Source organism: Anas acuta, chromosome 6 (assembly GCF_963932015.1).
Source record: "Anas acuta chromosome 6, bAnaAcu1.1, whole genome shotgun sequence".
Lineage (NCBI taxonomy): Eukaryota > Metazoa > Chordata > Aves > Anseriformes > Anatidae > Anas > Anas acuta.
In genome coordinates, this window is record NC_088984.1 from 6,372,251 (window position 1) to 6,393,486 (window position 21,236).

At 39.9% G+C, this 21,236-nt stretch overlaps 1 protein-coding gene across 34 annotated transcripts in view; it reads right to left on the reverse strand.

Annotated features, from left to right (window-relative positions):
• Positions 1-2,269: 2,269 nt before the first annotated feature.
• Positions 2,270-21,236, reverse strand: part of MAP3K2 (mitogen-activated protein kinase kinase kinase 2) — a 61,672-nt gene continuing 42,705 nt past the window's right edge. For 4 of the 34 annotated variants that reach the window (XM_068687153.1, XM_068687119.1, XM_068687123.1 and 1 more), the window contains exons 17-25: positions 12,266-19,560; positions 11,628-12,111; positions 11,278-11,413; positions 11,093-11,186; positions 9,774-9,976; positions 7,237-7,333; positions 6,930-7,047; positions 4,956-5,074; positions 2,270-2,647 (exon numbers count right to left, since the gene is read on the reverse strand). In XM_068687153.1, the coding sequence (XP_068543254.1) occupies positions 19,335-19,560 (226 nt within the window). In that variant the 3' untranslated portion in view covers positions 2,270-2,647; positions 4,956-5,074; positions 6,930-7,047; ... (4 more) ...; positions 11,628-12,111; positions 12,266-19,334. Of the gene's footprint in view, positions 2,648-3,321; positions 3,672-4,955; positions 5,075-6,929; positions 7,048-7,236; positions 7,334-9,773; positions 9,977-11,092; positions 11,187-11,277; positions 11,414-11,627; positions 12,112-12,261; positions 19,561-21,236 lie in introns of all 34 variants that reach the window. The other 30 variants (XM_068687136.1, XM_068687135.1, XM_068687130.1 and 27 more) reach the window with 30 other exon arrangements.

Here is a 21,236-nt window from a genome sequence, read left to right on the forward strand (position 1 = left end):
GATAATTAATCTGATTGTCCCCTGTGTATTTATAAGCACCGTGCAGATGCAGTCATTTTTCTCTCCTCTGAAAACAAATACCTCCCATGTGGAAAAGCAGTTACCATAAAGAGAGAGCATTTGACTCAATCAGGGCACCCGCACTGCACTCTATTAGCACAGCCACTTTTCCATCAGTGACCAAACGGAACAGAAACAAATGGAATACAGACCCACGAAGCTCGCTGGTCAGAGAAACACCTGCTTGAGAACAAACCCAACAAACCCATCCCGCACCACCACCGCCACCAGAGCAGAACCACCACAAGGTTTCCCAGATTTGGGGAGGCCCCGGGCCAGCCCCGCTCCAGCTGCTGTGAGCCAGAGCTGGCTTTCAGCCGGGAAGCAAAGTGCGCTCCCCACATGGGCAGGATGTGATCCCCCTAAAGAGGTTTCCCATCTAGGTCCATTTGTGAAATTGGCCATCTGATGAAGTAATTTAGAGGCCACGCCCTGTTCCCATAGCTGGGCAGCACAAACATTTTGGGAAATGAAGCTGCCGGGCACAAGCACACCGCTGCATCTTCATTCAAGCACCTATTTAATATGCATCACGGTATGGGGGGATGTTGGGATGTTTTTATGTAGGGAAAAACACAAGTGCTCTCACAAAATGACTCAAGGGCAATAAAGCATAGATTGTCTTTAAACCTGTATAAAGGATGCCGAAGTCACAAACAAGGCATAAAATAATATGGAGTTGGAAAGTACTTTTTCCTTATTAGGTTTATCAAGGAAAAGCTAGCCTGGCAAGCTTGTTCTATCAAGCAAATGGATGTGGTAAAAAAAGGAAATGAAAATTCTGATCCATATTCATTGTCTTGGTGTCAGCAAGGGAGAAAAAAGCTCCACTTTACATTTTGCTTCACTTTCGAAAGCCGATCTGAAGTTTCACAGACAAAGTAATCAAAGCTGATAAAGAAGCAAAAGAAAATCAAAGATAATATAAACAAAGCAAACAGCAGAAGAGGCCAGAGAAAGTGTCTAATATTAACAAAATACAAAACACAGGATGTGCTTGACTGCACAGAGCAGTATATCTGGGCATTGACAGAATTGTAATGGGGAGATTTCTCTCCCCATTATTTTGTAATGGGGCACTTTCTTTTCAGAAGGCGCCACAGGCACTGCCTTCTGCCCTAGTTAAGCTCTTCTCTTGTGATGAACCACGGTGAAGTAGCTGCACATTGACAAGGGCCATGTAGATGCCAGGCTGGTAATAACTCTTTTTTCCCCTTCTAATTATTCAAAGAAGAAGTAGCATTGAGCTAAAAATAAGACCAAGCATTCTCCAGATCTGCAATTACTCTCTCAACTTGTACTTGTCTACAGTATTTCTTCAGCTAATCAGTACAGCGCAAAACATGCCAGAATTGTTTGAAATCAGAATTCAATCCCAGACAAAGTAGAAGACTAATTATAAATGTCGTTTACACACATTTAATTCAACATACCAGAAGCAATATTTTCACTCCCTTTATCATTTTATTTGCTTATAAATACAAGTCAATACCACAAGATGGCACTTTCTTACTTGCAACACGTACTATTACAAACACATACCCTCTCAAATGTTCCCAGATGTTTACAACATTTAACTTTTCAGTGGATTTGAAACATTTAAAACAACAAGACCTTCTACAAACTGGTTTTGTGTTTGATGTATATTAAATGAGGTCAGGTAATTAAATTCAAAAAAAAGAATTTATAAATATTTCAGATAAGAAAATTTAATACAAAAGCAGAGTTTATATTAATTAAACTGAATAACAATTTAAACTGGCCATAATGTTTCTACATGGTTTTATTTAATTTAAAATACTTTTAAATTACAATCAAATCTTCTAGCCATTCATCAGAACACCTATCTACTCAACCTTTTAAAAAATATTTTCAGTTAAGAAACCACCTAGGCTTTTTCTTAGCAATCTTTATTCTGTCCTGTAGGTGGAAATGAAGCGAAATCATATTCCAGACTAGAAAACTGGATAAGAAGGAAGAAACTTTAACAAACTTCAAGATAACTTCAGATACTCCAGCTCATTATTCTTTGTGTTTCTCAAAATACATGATCCAGTTTTAAAGTCTTTGAATGAAATGTAAACACTGTAAAATTCATTGTTGAAATATGTGAAGAATAAAGAACCCTGCACTAATATAGTGCATAATGATGCTGTGTCAAACTTGTCATTTACAGTAAACGTCACATTTTCCTCTGGATTGTCATGCCTTTTTGTTGGTGCTTTTTTTTTTTTTTTTTTTAATACTAATTCCTTTTGATGTCAGGAAGAGATGCATTTTCCAGTCTCTTCAAAAAAGTTGCACAAGATCCAAGACTTTGATTCTTTTTTTTTTTTTTTTTTTTTTTTTTAATAACGAGGTGGCAAAATTTCAAGCTTGCGGTATTTCTGTTCTGCCCGGTATATTACACATAAGGAGATTCCTCAAAAAACTGAGAAGTCTGAGAGTTACAAAAAAGAAAGCAGTTACGGCAGTCAATGTCTACATTTGGATTTCTTTTTTACATTACATAGCAATGTCTCCATCATAGGCTAAGGTTAGAGGCTTCTGTTGTGGAGGAGTGCTTTGATGCTGCTTGCTTTTTTTGCTGTAAGAAAAATAAAAATATTTCAGAAGGCAAAACATGCAAATGGTAATAGACAGTGAAGCTCAAACACGTCAACAACAAAAACAAACTTCAACAAAAAAAATTATCTTCCCGCACTGGCTATTTTCCTTGGCACCCTATTGAAACAACCTTAATTATTATTGAGAAATACACCTCCTCGCTAGTCTTCAAACGATGGAGAACTCTGTGTTGAGGGATTTTTGAAACAGCAAAGATCCCACAGCTTGCTGCAGCTGAGCAAACCAAGCTACCAGGACAACTATGAGAAGTTCCCGTGACAGTGTTCCCACATCACCCAACTGAGGAATTTAGAAAAATATTGTTGCCAGCAGCTGACTTCAAGGACGGGATCTACGTGACTGCTAATCACAACGGGGTTGTTTTCTTGTAGTTGTTTGTCTGAGTGCTTTTGACCAATAATCTTGTGTGAGACGCTATCCGCCCCTGTTAAGTTCACTATAAAAGTCAGGCTATTCGGGTAATAAACGGAGCATGATCTGACCGTACTGGTGTCTGTCATTGTTTTCGGCTGTTCTTCCTGCAACATATAGCACCCGAACAGGCTGAGACCCGCAGACGCTGAGACACACAGAGAGACTTCAGAGACACACAGAGCCCTGAGAGACACAGAGATCTGACAGAAGCCGAAACACCGGAGAGACGCTGAGAAACTCCAAGCATCGACCCGGACACAGAAATCGCGGTGAGACACAGGACATCCAGGATCGAGTTGCTACGGGAGAGCAGAGGCGTCTGTGAACAACGGCAGCCGACCTGCACTGTGTGGCGATTTGGCACAGAGCAGAGGGGTGGAGATCACGACCCTGCAGCCTGTCTGACGTAACCGCGGAGGCGGCTGTGCAGCTTCTCTCTAGCATTCTCTCTATGAGAGGCATATCTTGCTATGCAAAAAAGACTATTCGTCCCCAGATCAGTGATATAACTATGCTGTTACATCGTTTGATAAATGTACAAATGCTCCTGGATAATATTCAGTGGGGTTCTGCAACGAAACAGCAGCAGCATAGCAAAAGGATTCTTTCAATTTTGTGTCTAAGCACACAAAAATAATGTGGGTGTTATGTTAGTTCTTTTCAAAATTCCCAGTAACTCATCTGATAACCATGGATGCAGGGCACACGCCATCTACTGGCAATATAGTGCCATATATTTCATTAACTGAAAATTCTCATTTTCTGAAGAGCTCTTGTAAAGCTCTCAAGTTTCTGTTATGAAGCATGAGAATAGGCAGCTTGCTTTCTTAAACAAGTTATTTTGAACACTTCACAAGAATTTTCCCCGCAGTTAAATGTGTTCTGGTAAGCATACATTTATATATGACAATCCCACTTTTCCCACCATGTTTCCATCCTGAAGACATTTTGAGACATTCAAATTCAGCCATTTCCCTCAATTAAAAAAAAATAGTGGTTTTCCTCCTCATTTTCCTTTTCCAGTTCATCTAGAGTCAGCAGAATTAGAAACTAATTACATCAGTAATCTGGGCTGCATCTGATCTCAAAGACTGATAAAACAATAGAAACACAGCTTAAGGAAAAACAAATCCACATTAGACAAAGCAATGTTTTTGAAAAACAGAGTGAAAATACTAGTACGACCAAGCCATGTTGTGGGCTGCTGTCAATGGCAATTTTTAAATCAAAAATGGATGTCTGAAAAAGTCTAGTTTTAAGAATCCAATCAGGGAAGCAATCTGTCTCTTACATGGACAAATTAACACTGTTGTCCCTCTTGTTGTTTAAGAAGCACATGTGCTATAACCATCTCAAATCTAAAATGGAGTCACAAGAAGCAATTTTAAATTGCATTAGCCTGTTTCCAGTTGTTGCAAAACAGTGCTAACACGATTCATCGAATGCAAAGAATTCCCACTGCATCATAATTTTTTTAAGCGGTTCATCAGATGCCAAGTTTTAAGTGATCCCCATCTCTTTCATATAGTAAATTCTTCTGGTATTGGTTTAAAATTCAAATATATCCCACATTCAACCTCAAAACCACAACACAGTAAAAAACTAAACTTTGGTTAGCTAACGAAAATTTTTTAAATAATCAAGACTCCAAGTAGAGAATTGTGATGACAAGGCTCTATTTAAAAAGCAAAGACACTGCCCACCATTCACTGTAAGTTTACAGACTTTAAAAAGTGCCCCCATGGCATAGAGAAATCGGGTTGGATCCGATGATCTCAAGGTCCCTTTCAACCCCTACAATTCTGTGATTTGTGAATATTATATGTGTATAACAAACAGAAGGGATGAGTTACCTTGAAGCTGTAGCCTTGATCTACAAGAAAACATTGTCGCTTGGTTGAATATGCCGTTTCCTGAGTGTCTTGGGACACAAGAGAATAAATAAAGGCATTGTATTCCTCTGCAACCATGCCTAGGAGACAAAGACATCAAATGATTAATTCCATCTGGAACACTGTAACCAAGAACAAAAAAGGACTAAACAGTAAAACTAGGTGTTTAAATAAGCCATCTCTCCACAAAATCAATTTGCAAAGTTTATTTTAAAGACAAAGTGCACTTTGTCTCTGTAATCCAGAAAAAGGGCAAGAAAGTCAGGTTTCCTAAATGACACAAAACCAGAGGTAAAAAACAAAACCCCTACCCTGCTTACAGGAGTCATTTTCCAGACAGACAAACACAGAACTGAAGCACTATGAATAATTTCACTCTCCACCTGACAGTTACAGCCTCCACTAAATTATGACTGCTTCCCTAGTGAATACTCACTCTTTCTAAAATACGTCCCAACAGGCTGTGACATAAACCAACTTTCAAGCTTATTACCACCCTGTACAAGAGAACTCTTGAAGCAGAACCACTTTTGCCTCGAGCTACTTCTTGACTTGTCTTGGGAAGATATAAACTGAAATACAGTAGATTAAGCATTCCTTGTTTAACAGCTAATGGAACAGCCTTAAGTCGGTGTCTGTTAGAAAACATTCAGTTCATCAAGTCAAACAGAAATTCATGTTGAAGAAACAGTTCTCCTTAGTTCCACACAAACTGAAACAGAAAAAAAAGTGACAGAAGCACCCCACTACCACCTTCCCAATAATATTCCTCAAACTAAAAATGAATGGGAGTCATCAGTCAGATTTCCAGTAACCAAAGATGCGATTCCTAAAACCCTGCCCACACAAAGTTTAAATCCTACTGACCTTCTGCTTATCCATCACAAAAATGAAAATGCCAATACAATCAGACAGTTTTCTAGGTGATCTCTACTCACTGACTCTAGAAGCCACCATAAAGAATTTCACAGACTCGTTACAACAAAAACCACGGTTCAACAGAAGCGGATGATATCTATCGCTTTTTCAGACAGGGTTTTTCCATTGTGGTGGCTTTCTGTTAATTTGTTCTCAATGAGAGCAATTGCTTGACAAGTTGCACTTAACCTAAACCACACCAAACCAGCAGGCTGGTTACAGCTGGTTTATACAAACCTGCTAGTGACTAACAACTGGGCTAAAATGCTGGACAGGAAGCCCGCCCTCACTTCTACTGAAAAAGCTGCCGACTACATCTTTTAATCAATTGTATCACTGTCAGTCAGGCTGCTTGAGCCACCCCCTGCAAGCATTGGAGCTAACGCCAGCCAGAAATCCTCCTGTCTGCCATGTCAGCAGAGCTCACTGGCACTGCAGCTACAGGGGAACAACTCCACAGATATCCCAGACAAATAGCTTTGCAGTTTGCAATTTACTTATCCCCTAGAATCCCCCGATCATTAAAGGACAGAATCAAATAATAGAAACAATCCTTGCTTTATGGTCATACAATATATTCAAATCCACGAATTTTGGAAAAAAAAATAAAATCACTGTGGGTTCTGGCTCCAGAAACATTGAATGATTCTACTGATACTATGCATATTTCACAAGGCTAATTTTAAGTTGTTAAAAGTGAAACAAAAAGTGGGAAAAAAAAACCTCAGAGTTATTCTGGCAACAGTGAAACAATATTATAATGGAAGGGCAAAAAAGATGTGAGAAAATATTTAAGAAAATACATTTCTGGCTGAAAAAGTGGAAAAGGAAAGAAAATATGATGCAAGTGAAAGACAGGGTGGCATCTATATTATTGTTAGAAAAACCTCTCCCATGTGATCTCAACCTAACATCTTATTTAAGAAGACACAGTTTATTTTGTTTACATTTCAGTATTCAATTTAAACTTAATAATTACTGAAATGCTAAACAGAGCCTAAGAACTATCTCATTTACCTTTTTTGGCTCTCAGCACTCGCCCCAGTCTTTGAGCCTCCTGTCTTCAAGACCCACCATGGGATGAAATCTGAATCAGAACATTTGCTTCTGGTAGATCAAAGGACGTATCCCCTACCTACAACACAGAAGCAGTCTCTGAGCCGCATCCTATATTTATATGCATGTTTCATAAACAAAGACTGAGTACAAAGTACACCTTTGTTAGCTGCAATACAAAGATGGCCAATGCACAAGTTGCATATATAACTTGCTCTTAAAGTTCACTCTGAAAATGGATACGATAACACACTAAGTCCTCAACTACCTTGGAAATGACAATAGCGTTGATTTTTGGATTTTGCTTGAAGTTTTGTAGAATTTGCATTCTTTCCCCTTGTGCAGTAGGACCATATATATAGGGTCTGAAAAAAACAAACCACAAAACAAATGCAAATTAAACCAAATCAAGGTTTCTCACTCATTTCTTCACAAAGATACCACATCAGGAAGCACAGAACACATTTGAACTGATAAAAGAACGGACCACATTTTGATACAGCTTACAGTTTGCTTTTAGCTTGTTGGGATGTTTATGGCAGCTATCCAGCTTGTGGAACCCTTGACAACAACCCAGCCTACCAGAAATAAATTCTGGCAGTTACAAATATTTTGCAATTATGTGCACCAGTGAAGCTGTAGATGAGACCGAATACATTTACTAGGCCTACATGAAAGACGAGAGGCAGCTGTTAAAATAAAAGATGTTTTCCTCAAATCTACTGAGTTAGCACATTAACAGCTGCAACCTTTGCTTCCTATTCAAACACTTGAAAATCCAGGCTTCTCTACCAATTCACTTCCTTCAAACATTTTATCGCTTCACTGGGATCCCACAGCTGTTCAAGGATGAAGTCCCGGAGCATTGGAGGTACCTGCCCATGCACCTACCTATCCACCTGTAACCGTACCCCTCAGGGCATATCCCCAAGCAAGGATCTTAAACAGTTGTTTAACCTTAGGAAAAGTCAAAAACACGTTCTTGAGACACAACTATAGGAATATTTTGGTTACCAAAGGATGTTTAAGATACTGAGAAGTTATTGTAACAAGGCACAAAATATCTAGCACACAGGAAAAAAAAAAAGGGGAAGGTGTCATTCTTTGTTTTATCCACAAATTGGCTATGAGAGGAAAAAAAGGAAAAAAGCATTAATTCTTAATTGTCTCTATGAGATGGATCCTGAAGTGCAGGGATGCCAGCAATTCAGGGCCCAAATACCAGGTTAGGTTCAAGGCCAATGCTTTTGTCATACATCTCCCAAGCAAAACAAAACTAAAGTGCTACACATCACAGCAAACTGAAAAAAGCCAAGAACAGCCTTTAACGAGCTCTCTTATTTGGTACTCAGCAAAAAAGGAAGCATGGCATGGACTAAATAAAACAATGTTGACAATGGATAAGCAAATATTGCAACCAGAAACTGTAAAACTGGTATTGTAATTTTAAATTTCCTCCAATGCACTCTGGTTGAACCTGTTATCTCATCCGTGCCCCAAACTGGGTGCTAAAAATGAGTGTTGTGGTTTAACACCACACCACCACCCACTCACTCTCCCCACAGTGGGATGGGGGAGAGAATTGGTGGGCAGAAGTGAGAAAACTCTTAGGTTTCATACAGGTTTTGGGGAAAACAAAACGAACACACAAAGAGAAACAAAACCAAGAAGAACAAGTAAAACAAAATTCAATGGCTCACCACCAGCCAACCGATACCCAGCCAGCCCCCAAGCAACTGCAGCCCTGGCACACTTCCCCTCCAGGTTTTAGTGCTGAGCAAGACACCCATCCTGTGGTCCAGAGCACCCCTGTGGCCAGCCTGGGCCAGCTGCCTCGACTGCGTCCCCCCCAGCTGCCGCACCCCCAGCCTCCTCGCTTGGTGGGGCTACAACTAGAACATCATCACTGTGTTATCAACGCTATCTTCATCAGAAACACAAACACAGCACCATACAAGCTGCTAGGAAGAAAATTTAAATTAAGCACAGAATAACCTAGAGCGCCAGGCTATCAGTCCTCCATGCAGCCCCACTGTCCCTGCACCCTACTTCACCATAATTAAGACGCATCTAAGTACTTTCCAGAACACAGAACATGCAGCACTAGGTTGATTTTTTTTAAAATGAAACCTTTAATTTCCTACAAAAAGGTGTTTAAGGGATCTATAAAGATGCTTCTCCAATATTTTGACATATTGTCAAAACTACACAGGGACAGTCCTTCAAAAACAGCCATTTAAATATATTAACAAAACCAGTAAAAAATAAACAGCCCAAGTCATACAACTTTCGATGAAAGACTCACGACAGTAAAAGCTGGCCAAGCAGATTTGAATTCTGTGGCCCCACAAGTTATAGACGAACTAATTCCTGTCATGTGCATGGCCTTTCCCTGCCAGCACCAAAGGAACACGTGGGGGTTGAGAAGGACATGGCACAAGGGCATCATTAAAACACTCTCACACTCATCTAGCACTGCAATTGTCCTTTCCTTTTAACATGTCTCTGTAAACTGGAACTCCATACATGATGCGTGGAAAGGAGAACTGAGTCAAGAACATGAAAAGCAAGCACCTAGTATTTCTTCAACTAATTCTGCTGCTATACTTCTACAGCATCTACCCCATTTAAAAACTGTTGTGCTATTTAGCAAGCACCCCCTCCTGTGTCCTTGTTAACGGCTCTTTTTCTGTGGTGCATTGAATTACAATAAATGTCTAGAGGTGACTGAAATCTGTGAGACTATGAGATAACTTTCTAGGAAGAAGAAAAACAACAGTGCCGTCACTGGTTGTGAACACTTACTTCCCAAGTCTAATTGCATACTCCTTCAGTGCAAACACATTGTCAGCAAAAACGTTGATTTTGTCATTCCGTCGCTCATGAAACTTAATCAGGAACTGGCAGGCTCAGAACTTATTTGGGTTCATGGTGTAGAGCAGTATCCGTTTCTTTATTTTGATGGCTACATATTCTCAATAAAATTCAGGTGACATTGGGCACCAAACCTAGAATTAGAAAACATATCCAGAGTAACCCCAGTTATTTTTTGTATCCCAGAGGAAATTTAAAAGATATTGGGGGGTGATAATACATGAAAGCTTTCTGTACAGTGCAGATCACAAATCTTAATACAGTAACTTCTGTACTAAAAGGGTGAAAGATACAGGCTGAGGCACTGTGACCACAACAGGAACAGGCAGTGGACTGACTGGAACAGGACTGGAAAAAAGTTGTTTCACACCTGGTAGTTTCACTGAATGCTACCACATATTAGAAAGCAAGTATTAAGGGAACAAACTTTGTATAATCTCCCTGCCGCTGCAAAGCCTTTTTCCTACAAATTCATTTTCATCCGTATTCTGAAAACCTAAAGAAACATTTAGTCTTCTATAGAGAACAAAACTGTATGAACAAGTTAACAATTACTTTAACAGACTGCAGCTGTTTATGGAACTGCTGCGCTCTCTTCTGGCACCGTGAAAGAGTAATACCTGCAGTGGCCATGCCCTGCCTAATCAGACAGCAGCACTGCCCTCTCCTGCCACCTAGCAAGAACTGCACTTAAAGAGTGAACTAGACATCTTCTATGGCTATGGAGAATAGTTGGTAAGAGATCACAGAATCACAGAATTTCTAGGTTGGAAGAGACCTCAAGATCATCGAGTCCAACCTCTGACCTAACACTAAGATGCTACTTCTCAATAGCATGCCAAGGAGATCCACACAAATAAGCAAAGCAGCTGTGCATGTATTAATATTTCCCAGCCATCATTTTTTTTGATTTGATTCTTTGCTTTAGCAATATCTCAGAGTATTATTTCAAAACATTGGTCTTAAGAATATCAATGTACAGGTCATTCAGGAGAAAGGCAGCTCAGACTTCACTTACCAATGTCTCAATATTAGTTATACTGAACAATACCTAGACTTTGAACATTACTAATTAAAATTTAAATCAAAATTATTAATTAATAATAACGTTTATTAATTAATGATTAATTAATAAAAAGTAATTTAAATGATCAATTAAATGATATAAATATTGATTTATAAATTTTAAATTAAATTTAAATTTCAGGGACTGAGAGAAATCGCATTGCTGGTGGAATTAACCAAAGTACCTTAGGGATCTTTAGGAGATGCTTCCCCCACAAACACTGAGGTGGAGCTGATTAACAAGGCACAGAGCATTGCTGACAGAACTGAAAGTGACTGCTGACAAAACAAGCACACAATAATCACTCCAAGCTACTTAACAATTTATCCAATGTTTGTTTCAATTGCTTTAAAACTTGCCACACATAACTGCTGATTTACTGGTGAATGTCTTTGTAATGAGCTCTGTTTCTTCACCTTCAGCATTTCTCAGGCGACAGTCCTTAATAACACGGTCTTGCAGAAGCTGCTGAATGACATCAGGATCAGTACTTTCCACGAAATATCTAAAAGGAAAGAACAAAGAAAAACATCTGGATGAACAAATCAACAGAATCATACATAGGAAGAGGGGCACAGATGCTCATATCTACAGCTCTCCCAAATGCATTCTGAAGTACCCTGTGTTAGGGGAGGTAATTAAAAAAAAATAATTATAACAATCTGAAGTTTTAGAAGATGCCCCACACCAAAAGCATCACGTACTTTCACGTTATCTACCTTGGTCAGATGATCTCTCTCTAAAATGGCACGAGTGGGGAAAAATAAAGAACTGCCAAGACGTATCTCTTGATCGGTGCCTTCCTCTCCACTCCTCCTCACGAGGAAAGCATAGGCCACGATGATGTCTCCCTTCAACCTCCTCTTCTCCAGGCTGAACAGGCCCAGTGCCCTCAGATGCTCCTTGTACGTCTTCCCCTCCAGGTCCTTCACCATCTTTGTCGCCCTCCTCTGGTCACTCTCCAACAGTTTAACGTCCTTTTTGTGCTGCACACCGTACTCGAGGTGAGGCTGCACCAGCACAGAGCAGAGCGGGACAATCACCTCCCTCGACTGGCTGGCGATGCCGTGCTTGGTGCACCCCAGGGTAGGGTTGGCCCTCCTGGCTTCCAGGGCACGCTGCTGGCTCACATTCAGCTTGCTGTCAACCACAGCCCCCAGACCCCTCTCTGCGGGGCTGCTCTGCAGCATCTCCTCACCCAGTCTGCAGGTACAGCCAGGTGCAGGACCCGGCGCTTTTACCTCTCGTTAAACTTCACGCGGTTGGTCACCACCCAGCTCTCCCACCCGCCCAGGCCTCCACCACCCTCAGCGCCCCCTCCCCCTGAAACAACGGCCCCGGCCCGCCGCGCACCTACCAACCACCCCGAGCGGCATCCGCAGCCGGCACTCCTCGGCGCCGTGCTCGTCCAGCTCGCTGCCGCCGTCCTCCACAAGCTCCCCGGCGGCCGAAGGCACGGCCTAAGCGGCCTCCTGCGGCCTCCCCTCCCCGCTCCTCCCTGCCCATGGCCGCCGCCGCCACAGCCGCCTCAGCCACCACAGCCGCCAGGCGCTGCGTCACTTCCGGAGGGGAGAGGCGGGAACGGGCTGAGGAGAAAAGGCGGGAAGGGGCTGAGGGGACGGGTGTGGGGGGAGGGAAGGTTGATTTGTTTTTTCTTTTTTTTAATATTAATACAAAACTCTTAGGCACACAGCTGTCCCTACAGTGTTTTAATATATTTCTAAGTACAATTCGTGTCTGATTCTGGAAATACAAATACATTTTGAATGGTTAAAAACGAAAAATTAAAAAAATATTCTGAACATCAGCCAGCTGAAAATATATTCATCTAGTAAATTATCTCTCAAAGCTTTTATATATTTAATTATTCTAACTAAACATAGTACCCTTAAAAAACAAGTTCATAAAAATGTAGAAATGAAATTGTGGAATAAGATTACTGGGATATATACACACACAGTCACCGCAGACACAGAGGGAACTGGCAAGCGACGCTCGGCTCCTGAGTTCCTCAACCAAGATAACCATAGGCTAGTTTTTTAATTTTTTTTTTTCCTTTTTTTTTATACACAAGATATTCCATGTAAAGCAGCAACAGCAGTGCAGTTACTGATAGCAACATCTCAAAAGTAATAAAAAACCATACATCCAGACAGTAGTACATTGCACACACACGTGATTCTCATACACCCATCAACAATTGGTCAGAGTATTAAATCAGTGTACAAATTAAATATTTCCAAAAATGTGCAAAAAAGTCAACGTTGATAGAAAAAAACACCTTTGTGTACATACATTACAAACTGTGCCCAGCATTCAACTGAGAGTAAAAACATTTACAGTGAGAAACTGATAGATTAAATAGAGAATTTAATGGCTACATAAAAATGTACATTAGATCAAGAGAAAATTTACAAATTTGTATTCATAGCTTCATGAAAACTAAAAGTCTACGTTCCGATTTACCTAAGTCTCCTCCACATATATACAGTGATATTCCTTTATACGACTCCTGTGAGGTCTGAGATGACAGACGCTAGGCTTTGATAAACCGTTAAAGATTTGGGGGTGACACCACCTTTACACTGCTATTAACGAGAAACAAACACTAGGGAACTGGCAAGATGATGCCTGTTCAGAAAAGAAAACACAACTTTTGTTTTTAAAACCCACATTAAATAACCATTGGGGAAAAGGATCAGCTATTATTGGGGTAAGCGACGTGAACAACTGAAATATTTCCTGGGAATATCCATTTAAAGTGTCCTTTTCCTTGTATCTCTTGACAGAAGACCCTGACCTCCAATCCTCATCAGTGGACTCAAAATAAGGACTGAACCCCGAGGTACAAATTTAATGAATTTTTATCCAGTTCCTCTCCCTTGAAAGTAAGTTTATGAAAACCTAAGACCTAACCAAAGCGAGACTACTCGCATTGTTTCTTTGAAGGATGAGAAATTTTACTTTCTCCATCCATCCTACCCCTCAAGTACAGGTACGTATCTATTGCTAGGAAAGCCAGGCAGCTGCTGTGCATGGTGCAGATGGGGCCGTGCCCCCTACACGGGGCAGGGGATCCCACAGAACCGTCCCAGCTGCTGCACCCCACTTCATGGCACAGGGCCGGGTGCTAAAGCTGCACCGCATCAGTTCCAGCCCTAATGGGGAGCTCTCGGTGGCTGCCACCTAACCAGCATTTAGGTTATGCCAATTAGAAAAATAAACCAAGGGGTTGGAAATGAAAAGAGTTCCTTTGTATTCTGATAGAGTACCGATTTAGCAACCAGGCTGGTAGCAGTTCTGCCCCCTCTGGTGTGGGTTTGTGGCTCCTCCTGAAGGCAGCGTACACCCAGGTAGCTGTGGGTGACATCTGGCTCTGGTGTAAAGCAGACTCCTTCCCAGCAGCTTTGAAAAGTTCTTACTATGGTGCACAGAGCAATTCAGGTCACAAATCTACTTATCTTGATGGCATTCCTCAAATGTCCCAAAGCTCAAGCCTGGCTACAAAAAGTCACCAGGTTTAGTCACCAAGCTTATGCCTTATTTTTATAATAACAAAAATAAGATTAAGTTAAAAAGAGTTATAAAAAAAAAAAAACTTTTCCTTTTAATGCTGTCATGAATTTTGTGCATCGAAACAGCAAATATAAACACCCAAATGTTTTAAACATGGGAGGTGTCTATGTACTAGTACCTGCTTTATTCAGTTAGCAATAAGCTTACTGGTGGATATATAAGTATGTGTATCTATAAGTAACAGTACTAATCCATGAAACATCGCTTTTGGCTATATGTATATGGGAATAGAAAAGCTTTGGTAATTCTATGTGGTTTTACACTGCAGGCTTGTCATTAACACAAGACAGCAAGTTACCAGCAAGAAATGATACCAGCAGTAATACTTTCGCTTTTCCAGAAACACCATACAGACTTACATTCAAGCACACAAATTCTGCTTTTCTATATGCGTGACAGATTTTCAAGATTAAAAAGAAATTAACTATAAATAACTGTAGATCTGACCAATTTGCTCAAGTCTCTGAAGCTGCAGTTACAGTTTGCTCTATCATCTGAAAGAATGGCTTGCTATACTGCGCTGTACCTACAGGTGCTGCAAGAAGGCTTTCAGTCAAGACAACGGCAGGATTAGGATTTTCCAAAAAAGAAAACAGGAAAGAATTTAATGGAAACAATATCAGCTTCACTGAGAAGTCTATTGATTTGCTTAGATAATATCCCTGTGTACTGAAAGTAAACAACTTTTATTACAGTACCACGTTTACTAACGTACCAACTAGAATTTCACATCTGCTAAGTACTCTACAGGAAACCCAGAGTCTCGTACCCAGAGCTAGGAAGCTAAATCTCAGCTGTAATTGTGATTCTGTGAATGGAAACACGTCTTTTCAGTGGTATGCAGAACAGCATACAGTCTCCAAAATGTAAATATGAAACCTGTGCAAGCATAGGAAGCACTCAGGAAGTGCTCCAAAAATCACTTTTTAAAATTCTCAATGTAAAAGACTGCAGCAGATTATAACTAAAGTACACTTTTTAATGCAGTCATGTGAATTCTGGTTTGGGCACTTCAAAATATACTCTAATCCCAATTTGGTGACACGGAATTGTATGACAGCTGTAGCATTTCAATATGCTGATCAAGAGGAACAAAATTAAGGCATACAGATAAAAAGGCACTACCTAAGGAAAAAAAAAAAAAACAACAACACAAATGAATAACTTTTCATTTTGTTATAAAGAACTGTTAGGCTGCAATTGGAATTGCAAATTCGGTTAAAAATTTGAGACTAAATTTAAACTTTCAAGAAGTCAAAGTAAGTTGAATGAAGTTAATAGATCCATACTTTAAGTTCTTGCATGGATATTTCTATCACCTAAATTAAAAATAAAACTTGCTCTAACATGACAGTTAGTTTAACAGGACAGAGTCCCACCATTAAAAGCACATTACAGAAATAGCTTAACTTTTGTTACTTAATATGTAAAACACACAACATAAAATTAATTAATAGATAAATAAGTCCTTTGTAAATAAACATAATCACGGTGAACCTTGATTCTTACTTTTGGGGAGCATAGCTCCATCATGGCATTTACAGAAAAACAAATCATATCCTTGCAACAGTGCTATTTTCATGAGCATTTTCTGGTAATTGGACTCAACAATGAAGAACAACTGATGATTCTAAAATGCTGGTGTCTTTGCTAATAAGATACCGTAAATAGTGAGCTGAGAAGGGGCCTCATCTCAGCAAACCTCCTCCAGTGGAGTTTCAAGCATGCAATTCCATGCACCCTCTGGAACTTTAGAGCAAGGGTTTGTCCATTATCATGCCAGTGGTCAACAAAGTGTTGTACAGGCACTGTACACAAAGGCATTACGTTATTTAATACAAATTGCTCTACCACATTACCCCAACACAACAACACTGAAGTGCATCATGCAAGGGGATAAGTATCAACTAATCTTCTGGTGAAAGGTCTGATTTAGCTTCATCATTACTTCTAGCTCAAAACATTTATATTGATAATCATCTAAATTTACTGTAAGTTGCTTAGGTCAGTGGACAAGTTCTCCACACAGTAAAAAAAAAAAACAAAAAAAAAAAACAAAACCAAACCAAACCAAAACAAACACAGCTAAGGCCTAATCCTGGTCAAGTTAATAACGTTTTACTAGCATTGCTGGAGCTGACAAAAAGTTGTCTGTATTTAAGAAGTGCTGTCTTTACTTCAGCAGCTTTCTGATATGTGCTCTGCAAGTTCTTTTTTTTGGTTCCGAAATGCTTACCCTTGTCATGACTGAATGCCGTTTTTAGAAAAGGCACAAAAGCAGCAAACTCAATTATTCAGTAATTAAATTCACAATGAGAAAGTGGTATTGCAATATACATCAGCCAGCACTGTCTCACAAAAAGGACACAGTATTAGAAAACTAGATTCTGAAAATTTTCAAGCTTCAGAGAGTGCAGCTTCTTTTTAGAATAGTATCTTTAAATGTTATGAATGCTACAGATAAACCTGGTTACATTTTCCCTTTAATGTCCTTTTTTGGTAATACAAAATTTCCTTTTCAGGTATCACTGTCAACTACTGATTTTTATATACATTTTCACCTTGGTTTTGGTACCTTCTTAATCTGCTTGAAATCAATCATTTCGGTTATATGATCTTTAAATTAGCTACATAAACTATTAGGCTCTACATTAACCCTCCCACCCCTGCTGTCACTACATTTTGCTTATAAAGCAAAGGTCCTTTACAGCAGAGCACACGCACATTCTCCTTAAAGTCTGCTTTCATAGCTTTTATCTAGTGACAGAGAGCCCCCCCCACCCCCCAACCCTCCCAAAAAGTCAGTACAAGCAGACTTTCCTTTCAGCCTTTTAAGTTTTCCCTGGTCAGGATTGTCCCCTCCCATGCTCAGGAAACCTTGCACAGATGTGCACCCTGACTGAGAAAATTATAAACAGGGTACAATGCTCACAAACTGGAGACCACCACTCTCAGTGTCAGGAGAGGTGGCACAAAATTCATTCTTACTCCACTACAGGTAAAGTGATTAGGATAGATCCATACTCCTGCTTATGCCCCTGTAAAAAAATTTGGAAGTTAACAGGATAAATTCAGAAATCTCATGAGTTAATTAGCATGAGAATAGGTAAATTTATTACTCTGTCTCCATGTATTTCATAATTCTGGTAGTCCTCTAAAGATACAAAACAGAGTGGAGCCTGGGGACAATAATGTAGAGTCTTGTCAGAGTAGACAAGGTTCACAGCATCTGCCTGCTCTGTTTTTATAAAACAAAAGCAAGCAATGAATCATCCAAACAGTATACATTAATTCAGTTCTGTAGTCCAATAATTTATTTCCAAATTCCTTTTTTAAATTATGTTGTATTCTACAAAAATACGAGAGCTTGACTTTTCTGGTGTGAAATTTGATTGTTAACTATACCTGATCAGTACCTGAACTTCTCTATTGAGGAGGACTATTTCAGAGTTTTGCCTTTGTTCTTTTATTATTCTCTTTGAGAAAGAGAAAGAGGATTAATGTCCATTTTATGAGAGTTGGAAATCTGAAAAAACACCGATCAACTGGATTATTGGGCTGCAGTAATCCCGCTCATGTTATTCAGTTGCTGGCGCTCTGCACTTTTGGCCTATCCTTCATACATTCTCTTGTGCTGTGCCTTCTTGTTCATTGCTGCCTCATGAGAAGTATAACTGGAGTCTTATCTTTCTCAGTGACTTACTTCTAGTGTTCAAAGAAGTTTAATTTTATTTTAGGAATTGTCAATACATCCTAGATGACTGAACTGTGTTACTAAAGCAATGCTTATAGTGCATAATGGGAAGAACTTTATATTATTCAGGCACTTGATGTTGACATACATTCCATCCTAGCGCCCCTCAACAGCTTTGAAGACATTATTTCCTATAGGTCATTTTGAATCATGTAACACCTACTGCAGAAGGATTTGTCACTCCTCTCTCCCCCAAATGTTCATGGGATTATGGAGGAGAACTCTCTCAACACCACTTATTTCTTAGATAAGGTAATTGTCTCCCTCCAAGCTTATGCAACAGAGGATTCTCTTTGGCAGATACAGCAGGAGACATTCTCCCAATTATTTACATCCAACAGCTACCTCTTTTCTATTGCAGAAGTTTTCCCCTTACAGCATGCTAAGTTCCTAGGAGTCTGGGTCCATAATCTGTTTACCTGTAATTCTTTTCCTATAAAGATAGGATAGTTCTACACCAACATCTCTAGTACATCAGTATTGAATTCTTTTTTATTATTTTCTTTTGGTCACATAGAAGTACCAGTTAGACATGCTTTTGTACAAAGAGTTCCAAGTTCTTCCAGCTTTATAATTAACTCTCAGAACCACATGATCCAGCTTAAATTACAAAATGCTATAACTGATTAAAATGTTAAAATATGAGAACTTTGAACTCTCTGTTACAAGTACCTATAATATAAAGAACAATCACAGAGAAGTAACCTTTTTGTCCTCTAGCTGCATGTCTATTTTTCCCTGCACCCTGAGTCTGTCAGCAGTGTCAGAAAAAGTCACACAGTTCCTGACTATCCAATCATTTCTTTTTTTTCCCCCTTTAAATAAGGAACAAATATGTACTAAAGTGCTTTATCTACACGAACCACATCAGTACATTATAGAAACAAGAAGTTCTAGTCCTGGTGGGAGCAGGGAAGGGAAGATTCTCATTTTAGATACAAAATTCAGATTGTTTACAATCTAAGTGAAACAAAGATTCAAGAGAACGTGTTCTCTCTCTTGTCTTTTTCTCCTTTTTTTTGTAAAAGATAAAAAATAAAAGTGCAGTCAAATAGAAAATAAATGCAGTAGACGCAAGCTGACTTGAGGCAGGCTGTTAGTGATAGTGTGCAAACGTGTGTCTTAGCAGTTCATCTGCAAATGGTCGCAACTTGGCCTCGATAAAAATCCTTTTCAAGAAATCCCGAGCATGGTCTGAGACATGAGGTGGTAACTGGGGATTGGTTGGCTGAGTGGCAATCTTAAAGATGGCAGCCATAGCTTCGAATTCTGCCCACGGGGGCTTCTCAGTGAGCATTTCTACCACTGTACAACCTACGCTCCTGAAACAGAGGCAAAATGAGACAGCAGGTTACAACAGAATCGTGCTCTCCTGGGAATGCAAGAAACATCAGGTCGCTACTAAACACCATGGGCACGTAGGGTCCTCTTAACTCTACACAGCAACAGAGAACAGCCATCCACTGTCTCAAGGTAACCCAAATCTACCCGCAGCTTCACGCCCTTACTTCGCCAGGCCCAGAGCTGCTACCTCAGAGAAGAGATACCCAGGTATTTCTCTGGACAACACTGCCTGGACTGTGACCAGACACCAGAACCCCGCAGGTTCACGTCTCAGCGCTCAGCAGGCTGACACAGGCCAAGAGCACCGCGCAAGCCCGGTGCTCCAGCTCTTCAGACACCTGCAGGATTTGAATGCACTTGAAAGCTTTCTTGCTCATTAAGTCCTTAATGGAAATGCAAAGCAACAGGAATGCTGTAAAGGCAGAGTACACTGTGCATTTTGTTAGCTCGTTAGAAATGCACTTGTCCCCAGTTAGTGGGATAGAAACCTAACATGTAAGAAAAAAAAAGTTTAAAACCATCCTTCAGTAGCATCTTCCTCTTTTAGCTAAAGATACTAAAATGGATCGTGAAACAAAAGTTTTAAGTTCTTAAACTATCTTTGTACACAAAGCTGATGTTTAAATGATTTATGAAGGCAGAAGGGCATGCAAATGTCCAGGAAAAGTCTGTTCCATAAGCCCTGCAATAGCAGCCTCTTCCAGTAACACATGAACGATACTGCCAAATGGAGAGGCTGGACACATTTCTCAATTTCCAAGAAGTTATTTGGTTAGACAGAGGCTCATTTCTTTACACAATAACAATTTACTGAATGACAGAAGTCTCACTTCAGTATTTCTTCTTAGTTTTAACCATAATTTTCCCCATCAAAAAACAAGCATTGACCTTGGTACAAATACTTCAGCAATGAACAGGTCAAATGCCAATTGTTCTATCATTCAAGTAGAGCAGAATAATTACGAAGTGATCTGAAGCAGGCTAAGTGAATTTTCCTGACACTGAAAATATTGCTGTTGGTTGGACTGAAATTGGTTTCTTTTAAAACAAAATGTTACTGCCTCTGCACATCTACTGCTGCCTACCCAGCCCTGTGTTCAGAGCACACACAGTGTAAGGAGTGTAATGGCCAAAAGGATCTGTCCATTGGGCCTGCGCTAAGTTACCCTATGCGATGTGTTACACTCTCTCATGTTCGTTCTGGAAATCTTTCCCTTTTTAGTTCTTAAAAATGTAATAACTTACAAAAACCTCCCCTCTCCCCCCATACCCAATCTCCCATTTAAATCTAGCTAATTCATTCCTATGTGCTCAAGGGAGCAGCATTTCATTTTAACGCTTTGCATTGGAGGTATTTCAGTGATAAAGTTCAATTAAGCAAAGTATTAATTTACGGGACACTGATTTTACTGATGCTTCAGAGCTTTACATGTTGCTTTCACCCAGTAACTCTGCAGGATTTACAAGCAGTCTGTTAATCCTAACTTCATGCAAGGTTAGTTCACAGGATTTTCGTATGACCCCTAAATTAACAGGCTCGGGAACTGCCAAACCAACAATTCCCAGATGTCAGCATTACGTGCTCCAAACACGACTGCCAGTGCTCACACTTGTCCCCTTCTTCAGCTTAAACCCCAGAACAAAACACTCCAAC